Source organism: Vulpes vulpes, chromosome 9 (assembly GCF_048418805.1).
Source record: "Vulpes vulpes isolate BD-2025 chromosome 9, VulVul3, whole genome shotgun sequence".
In the NCBI taxonomy this organism is placed as follows: domain Eukaryota; kingdom Metazoa; phylum Chordata; class Mammalia; order Carnivora; family Canidae; genus Vulpes; species Vulpes vulpes.
The window spans coordinates 94,637,105-94,647,133 of record NC_132788.1 but is presented as its reverse complement, the minus strand read 5'-3'; the positions used below and the strand labels follow the sequence as shown (position 1 = coordinate 94,647,133).

Sequence of the window (10,029 nt, the reverse complement as noted above, 5' to 3'; positions counted from 1 at the left end):
AAGAAAGCAGGCCCGTAGACCGGGCTCGCTGAGCTTCCCCGTCCCGTAACCAGCTCACAGAAGCGTGTGAGCCAGTGCTCGCTTTTAGGCCCAGGGAGGGTGGGTGTGTAGCAGCTCTAGGGGAAGACGTAAGTGGCTCGAAAGGCCAGTGGCAGATGGGATTTAAAAAAAAAAAGTTTAATATTACAGTCACAAGGCAGAGACAGCTTCCAGAAGACTCGGCTCTGCACCACAGCTCCTGCCCGCCACGCCCCCACTCAGTCCAGCTTCTCCAGCACAGAGGGCACATACACCAGGCTGAGCTCGCTGCCAAAGTTGCAGACGATGGCAGCATTGTCGAGCACCAGGATCTGGCGGGTGGGCTGGGCCTCGCTGTTCTTCCCCAGGTAGACTGTCTGTAACAGGTCCCCGTAGTTTAGGTCCCAAAAGGAGACACAGCCCTGGCCGCCAGTCACCAGCAGGTTGTCGGAGATGACACCCAAGCTTGCACCACAGCCCAGGTCCTGGAGGCAGAGACACGATGAGCTCTAGGTCTCGAATCCCCCTCCCTAAAACACCCAAGAATCCTGTGGCCCCCAGTCTGCCCACCTGCTGAATGGAGTAGAGTTTGATGCCCGTGCTACGGTCCCAGATGCTGATGAGGTCATCCAGACCACTACTGATGACGCAGGAGGTGGTACAGGTGAGGGAGGTGACGTCACCACGGTGAGCAAACATGTGGCTGACCCGGCTGCCGGTCAGCACGTCCCACAGGCAGATGGCCCCATCTTGTCCTCCACTGGCCAGCACCATGGTCTAGGGGAACAGGCCCAGGGGAGCCGGGTCACTGGTGGAATACCTTTGTCCACGGGGGTGTCTCTACCCTGGGGACTGGGGGGCTTCCCGCTCTGCTTCCCACATGGTTCTGGGGGCCAGCTGTCCAGAGTCAGAAACAAAGGCCATGGCTTGGTACCCCTGCAGCCCACCACAGCACCCCCCTCCCCTGACCCCCTCACCTGGTCAATGTACACAGTTGTGATGGCCCCTGAGTGGCCCTGCAGGGTGAAGAGGCAACACGAGTCCTCCAGACGGAACACCTGGGGCAGGGGTGGGCATCAGGTTCTGGTCTCTGGGGGCTTCCCACTTGCATTTTGGCCAGGAAATCCCTTCTGCATCCTCTCCCTGACTGACCCTGAATGCTTGCCCTCCTATGGCAGGCCACCCCAGCACCCACAAGATGGAACCAACTCTCACTCTCAGCGTGTGGTCTTGGCTCCCAGTCACAAGCCGCCCAGCTGCGGCCTTGAGGGCAGTGATGGGTTTCTGGTGTGCACAGGGCACGGTGTGGGTCAGGCGACAGGATACTGTGTCACTGCTGCTGTACACAGGGGACGTAGGGGAACTGCTCCGCCCTGGAGTCCCTGGGGACAACAGACCAAGTGAGATCTCAGAGAAACACACTGCAAGCAGCGACCGCCCTCCCCGCACCAGGTGCAGACACCTGCACAGGCCTCTGACCTCGGAACTGCAGGGGACTGAGGACACTGTGGGTCTCCAAGGAGAAGAAGTCCAGGGAACCGTTGAGCCGGGCAGCCACAATCCTGCAAGAGAAGAGTGGCCACTGGTGGCTCTCCCTCAGAACACCCAGGCTTGGGGCTGAGCACTGCGGCCACCTGAAGGGTCAGCTCCACTGGGCATATGGGAACAGACAGAGGGACCACGGCCAAGATGCAATCACAGGTGCTGAGAAACCTGCTGAAGCCAGGGAACGTGGGGTGCAACTCTCCTTTGCCTTTATCTGTGAAATGGAGACAACTACCCACCTCATGGGATGAGCCTGAGGATAAATGAGCTTGTGTGTTAAGAGGCACCTGGAGAATATCATGGAAGCCTAGGGGTCAAGAGCCCTCACAGCCTGGAGATTAGGAGGGCCTTCTGAGGAGGGAGATGGGCCCCAGGGCGGCTGTGGTCTCTGCTCTCTGAAAGCAGCTTTGATCCAAGCTCCACCCACTGCACCTCCTTTTTCCACAAAGAAAGGATTTCTTCACTGCCAGGGGGATTCGGGGGCATCTGCCCAGCGGCCTCAAAGCTTTGAAACGAGTGGAGTTCCAGATCTTCCTCCGGCACAAGGTGGTGCTTGCCTATGAGCCCTGAACAGGGAGGGCCCACCAGAGCCTGCGAAGGCAGGGGTGCGGGGAGGGGAGGGCGAAGGGAAGGGGGAGCACACACGGGCACCGGGAACTCAGGGCAGGGCTGACACCTGGGGGCTTTCCCTGAACCTGAAAAAACAAGCAGCAGGGAAGAATTTCCAAGTGTGGAGGAAGCCTACAAACCTGGCCAGGCTGGGGGAGAGAGTGACCGCCAAGGCCCACGCAAGCAGCCTCTGCATCAGGGCAGAGATGACAGTGGCAGCCACCAGAACCGAGGGCCAAGTGTACCCCGCCCCAAGAAGAAAAAGGCTCCAATTTTAGCTTAGAGGCTGGTACCACTGGGGACCAGCAGGGGTCAGGCAGGTCAAGTGTTGAGCAGGAGGCCTCAGGTCTCAGTGAGACCTGGGTTTATTGGCTAAGAATGAGGAGCAAAGAAAGCTCTGGTGGCTGGGCCCCCGGGGAGCACCCACAGCCAAGAAGCAGGCCAGGGAAGGAGGCGAGAGCAGCGGACAGCACCAAACATGAAGGAAAGTTTTAAAAAGGTTCTACTGAGAAAGCGTCTTTCTGTCACGGAAAATGCAGCTGAGACCTGGTAAGGTCTGCACTGATGCGCTCGTCTGGGAAACCCTGACTGAAACAGAAGGGAAACCAAGGTGCAGTCGTTAAGGGCCCCAGGCCCTCGGCGGTCACCCCTGCGGTTCACAGGTGTGGGGCTGCAGTACTGAGAAGGGCCATCAAGCAGGGTGGGAAAGGGGCCAGGACATGGGCTTGGGGAGGGCAGGCAGCCCAGCGCGCTTACCTCTTGTCCAGGAAGACCAGGGCCGTGATGCCCGAGGACACCTCCTCGCTGCTGCAGCGCAGTGTACCCTCGATGGCATCCCAAACCTGCAGGCGCAGAGGCCGTGAGCGCCTGAGGCCAGGGAGGCCCCCAAGCCCACGCAGGGACGCCCTCCGCCCACCCCCGGCCCACCCCCGGCGCCGCCCACCTCTAGGCGGCCGCTGCTCCGCCCCACGACGATGAGGCTGCCCTGCAGCTCCAGGCTCCAGATGGAGCCGTCTGCGCTGGGGGCCCAGGCCAGGCAAGGGGAGCCCTTCTCGGGAGGACCCTCGTCCTCGGGAGTCAGGGGCGGCCCCGGCCCAGGGGAGGGCGGGCGCAGAGCTGGCATGCAGCTGGGCGCGAGGCCGTCCTCCTGGTACACGCGCTGCACCAGGCGGCTGAAGTCGTAGCCCGGGCCGTCGCGCGCTCGGCTGCAGCCCGCCCGGTGCCGGGGCTCGGGCTGCGTGGGCTCCGAGAGCCTCGGCTGTGCCGAGAAGTTGGTGTCGATCAGGCAGGTGAGGTCTGGCTGGTCCCCGAAGAGGGCAGGAGGCGGAGGGCCCCGGGGCCGGTGCCGCAGCGGAGGGCTGTCCCCAGGCTCCTCCGGGCCCCCCTTCCCGCTGTCGGACAACCGTTCCCAGCTCTCCTGCGCCTCGAACGCGATGCCAACGCCACTATCTCGGCGTTGCCTGCGGGGGTCGGGGGAGGCAATGGAGTGAGCGTGGGGGGTGGGGGGTGGGGGTGGGGGGTGGGGGTGGGGGCGGGCGGGCACCTACCCCGGGCGCGGGATGCGCGTGAGACAGTCCCCGGTCTGCGCGTCCCACACGCAGACGTGGCCCGCCAGGCAGCAGCTCACCAGCAGCATGCCGTCGCTGGCCAGACACTCGATGTCCTGCGGGAGGCGAGCGGCGGTCGGCGGTCAGCGGTCAGCACGTGGGCCTCGCCCCGCCGCCCCGCCGCCCCGCCGCCCCCTCACCATGAGGTGTCCGCGCAGCACCAGCGGCACGATCTCCGTCTCGGGCGGCGCATAGCCGTAGTCGTCGCAGGGCAGCTCCCCGCGCCGCCGCCGGCCGGGCCCGCTGCCGGGCTGCCCGTAGTTGCGCGGACACAGCACGCGGTAGAGGCAGAGCAGCAGCAGCACGAGCGCCATGCCGGCCGCCAGGCCCAGCGCAGCCACCCTGCACGGGCGGGAGGGGTGAGGAGCGCCCCGGGCCCCCTTCGCCCCCGCCCACGCCCTCCTCACGGGCCTTACTTGTACAGGGTGACGTCGCCGTGGGCCGGCGCCACCCCCGGTGCCCTGGGGCCGGCCTCCCAGAGCCCACCGGGCCCGGGCCGCCGCTGGGGCCAGGCGCTGCGGCCGTCCTGGGGGTGCCGCCCCTCCAGGGCCTCCCTGGGGTTCAGGCGCAGCGTGACCGGGATGACGGGCAGCAGGCTGATGTACCTGGGGGCGGCCGCGGATCAGCGAGAGCCTGCGAAGGGCCCCTCCCCACTGCCCAGGCGCCGGCTCACCGGCCGACTCCAAGCCCCCCTCCCTCTGGGGACAGGCTTCCCAGCAGTCGGGGGGGGGGGGGGTGCCTTGCTCTGTTACAGCCATCACTGCGCGCGGGCTCCCTCCTTCGCCCATCCTGGCATGGGGGGGGTGACGGCTGGGGGGCTGAGGGACTGGCAGCAGCACCCTGTTACTGTCCTGGGCTGTGTGCTGCCTGGAGCGCTGGGTCCTACCTCACAGCCCTATGGGTGGTTCTTTGAAAGGAAAGCCAGATTTCAAAGCAATGGGTCTCCCACCTGAGGGTGAAGGGATGCTCTGGGGACAATGAGCCGACACCAAATGGGAAGGTGGCAGCTGGCACCGCCCAGCTCACCTCTTGGCCAGGGTGATGTTGTAGTAGCTGAAGAGCGTGGGCCAGTGGCGGAAGGACAGCTTCCTCCAGAGTTCCTCATCCTCAGGCCCCCACGTTACCTCGGGGACTAGGCTGTCATGGGCGCCCTCTGCTGGGCCCCCAGGCTCAGGCGGCTCTCCAGGCAGCGTCTGGTTCTCAGGTAACTTAGGGCCATCAGGTGGGAAGATGGAGAAGGCAGGGTCCGGGTGGCTGGCGGGCAGCACGCCAGCAGGCACGGGCATGGGAGTCAGGGCACCCTCACCCAGTGGGCTCTGTTCTGTCACCTGGGCGGCAAGGTAGGTGCGCAGCCCTGCTGGGTCTGTGTACACCAGGATGCCGATCCAGACAACGGTGCCAGCCTGCAGTGGGGTAGTAGGGTGCTCTCAGCAGGGCCTTTGGGTGGCCCTGACCCCCAGCAGCCTTGGCCCTTGTGCCAGAAGGAAGCAGCACAGGGACCTCATGCCTGGTGGGGGGAGGACACAGGCCCCAATCTATCCTCCCTTCTGCCTCATGAAGTCCCACCACTACCATCTGGGCCAACTGCCATTGGAGGGACCTAGTTCCCTTTTCATGGTCATGGTTTCGGTTTCCTGGCCTAGAAATACAAAGAGTACCCTTAGAACTTCCCCAAACCCATCTCAGCTGGGGCCGGAAGGCAGGCACCATTCCCATGGTCAGCAGAGCAAGAAGGACCTGCTCAGAGATGCCGTGGGTCCCCCCCAGTCCTCAGAGGGCCTCAGCCTTGCTTCCTGCAGCCCCCTGGGGGCGCCACCTGGGCGGCAAGGTAGGTGCGCAGCCCTGCTGGGTCTGTGTACACCAGGTGCGGGATGCCCCTGCCAGCAGCCTGCCCTGCTCCTCTCTTGCCCAGCCCAGCAAGTGAATTATTCTGGCCAGCATCTTCTGATGCCTGTGCACTATATAGCAGGGGAGCCCTGGCTTGGGGAACCACGGTAGATCCATTCCAGAGCATTCCATATACCAGGTTCCGTCCTGGGTCCCTCTAGGGAGATGATGACTCTTCTACCCAATGCCCCAAGGGCTGCTTCTTCAAGGGATAGATTTATTGCCTTAGAAGCCCCGGTGGCTCAGAGGTTTGGCGCTGCCTTCAGCCCAGGGCGCGATCCTGGAGACCTGGGATCAAATCCCACATCAGGCTCCCTGCATGGGGCCTGCTTCTCCCTCTGCCTGTGTCTCTGCCTCTCTCTCTGTCTCTCATGAATAAATAGTTTTTAAAAAATCTGTTTAAAAAAAAAAAAAAAAAGAAGCCTCTAGGATCTGGGCAAGACGGTATGGCAGGCAGCTTCCCAAAGCCAGGATTCATGGAGCCACAAGGGCCTGAGGAGCACCCCCCACCTCCAAGGCAAAGTGCAAAAGTCCAGAGGGAACGGAGCGCTGGCCCTCAGAGGGCAGGGAGGGGTGGCCAATACCATGATAAGGCGCTGTGCCAGGCGGGTGCGGGCCAGGAAGTAGATGACGCGCAGCCTCTTGGGAAGCCGCAGGTTTCGGAAGGAGGACGGTTGCAGGGTGATGGTGTGGGGTGTGGATGGCCGTACAGCAAGCTGCCGTTCGAAGCGTGCTGGTCGCCCCACTGGTTTTGCTGGAGGCAGGCAGGCCTCAGAGGGCAGCCGCTTGTTCAGGTCCGCTAGCTGTTGGGGGCGCAATGGTCAGGGCTTGGGGCTGCCCAACAGGGTGGATGCCCCGGACAGGATGCCCTGAACGTGGCCAGGGCCAGAAAGGCAGGTAGGGCAGGGCCCAGCTCACTCCTACCTCCATCCGGCGAATGTCAATGGACAGGACAGTGGTGAAAAATAGCATCTGAAGGAAGAAGTCTGACACGAGGCCCACGACGGCAAAGAGACAAAACTCCTGGAATTAGAACAGATGAGGAGACACGATGACATCACAGCCCAGCACCTGAGAAGCAGCTCCCTGCCTGCAGGCCCCTCAGAATCTGTGGGGCAGCAGCAGGGGGAGGGCAGCAGAGAGAAAAAGAGACGCTGGTTACATTCCGAGTCTTGGAGTGGCGGCGGAGGGGCAGTGCCAGCTGCCCCCCTCCCCACCAGGGGGCAGCAGAGAGAAGGCTGAAGGGGGGTGCTCTCCCGGAACTTTCCAGTCCCCCTTGAGAGGAGGGCCTGATCCAGCCTGGAAAGCACTGAGCCCCACCAGCCCGCTCCCCAAAAAGCCCTCCCCCACTGCCCCTCTGGCCCTGCTTAAGTCCCATGACCAATGCCTACCTAGAGCCCAGGCCTGACCCAATGTCAGGACGCTCAGAAAGCTTGTTGGCCGGTGACTGCCAAGGACCAAAGGAAAGAGGGCAGGAGGAAATTAATTTACGCCCTGAAACTTAAAACAGGTAGTCTCTGCTCCCCAAGCTCTGCCAAGAGATGAAATCTGCTCAGATTTCAGTTTCCTCCCCTGCCCTTCACCACAGCTTCCACTCAATCTGCGGTAAGATGAAGGACCCAGCAGGTGGTGGCACAGTGGTCATGTCAGTTTCATGTCCCAAGATGGCACTGTGTCCCGCGGACACCCTCTGGGGAGAAGCCTACAGCCCTATGTTGTCTGCTCTCCCCCACAACTCAGTAGGCCCACCAGCCATGGGGGCAAGTAGCGGGGAACAAGATCCAGCACTCCCTTCCTGCAACCCCTCAAGCAGTGGTCAGCAAGTCTGGGTTCTGACTCAGTGTAGGGTCCCCTCCACCTGCTCACAGCCCCACAGCCAAGTGGGGGCACTGGGCCAAGAGCAGGAGCTACTCTGAGCAATGGGTGGTGGCCCTCCTGGTCTGGAGGCTGCAGATGTGGGTGAGGGCTAAACCTAGGAAGGAGGAGGGGCCCCACAGTGCTTCTGCCTGAGAAATGAGCAACAGGTCTGCCTGGAGCCGCGGGAGCACTTCTGAAGCAGACCTGCTGGGAGCACTCTGTGCGTGGAACACCATCCCTGGCAGCGAAGAGGTCCCATCTCCTAGGCGAGGGTTGCCTGCACTGAGAAGGGTACACCCTGCACGCTGATGCACAGCTGGGGAGCTGAGCAGCTGGCTCCACACTCACCCAAGGAGAGAGCCTTAGGGCCTTACCTGGATGGCGGGCACCAGGGTGAAGTAGCCAATGAGGATGATGCCCAGCTCCGTGGCCATGTTCTTCATGATGGACCAGCTCTCACTGCTTAGGCCTGCGGAGGACGACAGGGCCATGGGGCCAGCACATGTCTGCACCCAGCCTCCTGTTCCCCCAGAGGGCAGAGGCTTTGGAGGCTGAGTGCCCAGCTTTTTGAGGCAGCCGGCCCACCACAGCGCCCAGGCTCCGGGTGCTGCCATCACTGCACAGGTGCTGCGGGGAGGGGCAGGAGGGTACAGAGGAGAGCTACAGCCACCATCAGAGCCAGGGAGAAGCAGGGTGCTGAGACGAGCAAATCCAAGAGGAAAGCCGAGCGCCACCCACTCTGCCACGTCCAGCCTCCAAGTACTGCTCTGCCTGGTGCGCACGGGCCCCACATGGGGCGGAAGACCCAAGCAAGGGAAGCGCTGGCTATGGTTTTCCTCCAGCCCTCCCCTATAGGAAGCCTCTGCTGGGTGAGGGGCCATGTCTCCTCCTGCCACCAGAGCCCCCCATCCAGTGCAGGGCCTGGCCTCTCACAGAATTTCACAAAGGTCTGTCCAACAAATGAACAGCCTGCTCTCAGCCCTGTTCCCACAGACTAGGGGTTAGGAGGAGGAAGCACAAAAGTTCAGACTTCCGGGTATAGGCTCTCTGCCCACTTTCCTCAGAATCCTGATCCCCAACTCCTGGGGGAGTTCACAAGGACTGAGTCCACAAGGACCTTTTGCAGCAGCTGTGGAGGCAGTCTCTGAAGTGACCAGCCTCAGGAGTCTGGGCCTAGTGTGGTGGAGTGAGGCAGGAAGAAGCAGCACCAGGTGCCAGTCTGGACAAAAGGCCACCAAACACAAGCCCTGCAGAGTCCAGTCTGTGTTCTTAGGGACACATGAACCAGGACAAAGTAAAGTCCAGCAATTCCATGGTTCCTCAGGGCATGTGCTAACAAGCTGCCAGGGCCTGGTGGTCCACACCATGTTACACTAGAGGTCAGAGCAAGGGCAATTTCTGGACCTGTCTCCTCCACAGCAGAAAGCACAGCATAGGCCCTCCCCTGTGTACCCCCCCAACTGCCAGCATTACCTTGAGCGATGCGCAGCTTCACCTCGAGGTCCACTGGGGTTGAGACCACTGACTTGGTGAGCACCAACACGTTCTCTAACCCAATAACCACCACAAGGTAGGGGAAAATCTCGCTGGGGACAAAGAGGGAGAGGGTGAGGACAGTACTGAGGAAGGCTTCTCAACAAGTCTGGGTCCCGGGAAGGCTGTGGGGTTTGCAGCCTGTAGTGGGAGGATGCTGAGCACAGGGCCCAGAAGCCCAGGGCCCAAGCCCTAACCTCCCCCACCTAGCCACACACACGCCTGTCTACCTCGCTTTCAGCTTTCAGGCGGCCCTGGAAGCCTGGCCAAGTGGCCAGCAAGCATCCCTGCCTCTATCTCTGCAGTATGGTGGCTCCCAGTGCACCCCTCTCTCCCTGTCCCTCCCATACCAGACTCTGCTGGCCAGAGCAAATGGCCAGGAGCCCTCAGCATTGCTGCCGGCCAAGCCATCAGGATGAAGTAATGGCAGATGAGAGGGGTCTCAAGCCCTGCTCACCTCTAGAGGGTGAGGGTGTTTGGAGAATGGGTCCTAAAGAAAACTACTAGCTTTCCAGGAGCTGAGGCACACACTACTGGTGAGGGACTATGAGAAACTGGGCACACCAGCTGAGGTAAACCTGGTGGGACCCCTGCTGTGGGGTGGTGGGAAGGAGGGCTCTGAGGATGGCATGGCAGACAGCCATGAGGGAGGGGGTGTTAGCACCATCAGGTTCAGGAAGGAAGCAAGTGTTCCACGAGCAAAAGAAGTAACAGAAAACACAACATCACTGCTCCTGCAACCAGTCTGACAAACTCCGGTAGGGGACAGGCCAGGTGGCCAGCAACCATGAGCAGACAGGGGGGCAGGGCCTAGCCAGAGCCATGCAGGCCCAAGACAAACATGGAAACGGGCTTCCAGCCCAAGAGTTGGAGAGAAATGACAAGAGAAAGCACACATCAGTGGAAAGGTGGCAAATTAGTGTGTGTCTTTTAAAAACTTACTCTGAAATGACCTATTTTATTAGTCTTTTAA

The 10,029-nt window shown here is 61.7% G+C and overlaps 1 protein-coding gene across 3 annotated transcripts in view; it reads right to left on the bottom strand.

Annotated features, from left to right (window-relative positions):
- Window positions 1-156: 156 nt before the first annotated feature.
- The window catches only part of SCAP (SREBF chaperone), a 67,750-nt gene continuing 57,877 nt past the window's right edge, over window positions 157-10,029 (bottom strand). For 2 of the 3 annotated variants that reach the window (XM_072721024.1, XM_072721022.1), the window contains exons 9-23: window positions 8,997-9,109; window positions 7,898-7,992; window positions 6,591-6,689; window positions 6,251-6,469; window positions 4,806-5,182; window positions 4,196-4,384; window positions 3,920-4,121; window positions 3,720-3,835; window positions 3,116-3,632; window positions 2,929-3,014; window positions 1,498-1,580; window positions 1,234-1,400; window positions 996-1,076; window positions 589-795; window positions 157-503 (exon numbers count right to left, since the gene is read on the bottom strand). In XM_072721024.1, the coding sequence (XP_072577125.1) occupies window positions 258-503; window positions 589-795; window positions 996-1,076; window positions 1,234-1,400; window positions 1,498-1,580; window positions 2,929-3,014; window positions 3,116-3,632; window positions 3,720-3,835; window positions 3,920-4,121; window positions 4,196-4,384; window positions 4,806-5,182; window positions 6,251-6,469; window positions 6,591-6,689; window positions 7,898-7,992; window positions 8,997-9,109 (2,797 nt within the window). In that variant the 3' untranslated portion in view covers window positions 157-257. The remainder of the gene's footprint in view (window positions 504-588; window positions 796-995; window positions 1,077-1,233; window positions 1,401-1,497; window positions 1,581-2,928; window positions 3,015-3,115; window positions 3,633-3,719; window positions 3,836-3,919; window positions 4,122-4,195; window positions 4,385-4,805; window positions 5,183-6,250; window positions 6,470-6,590; window positions 6,690-7,897; window positions 7,993-8,996; window positions 9,110-10,029) is intronic. The other variant, XM_072721023.1, reaches the window with a different exon arrangement.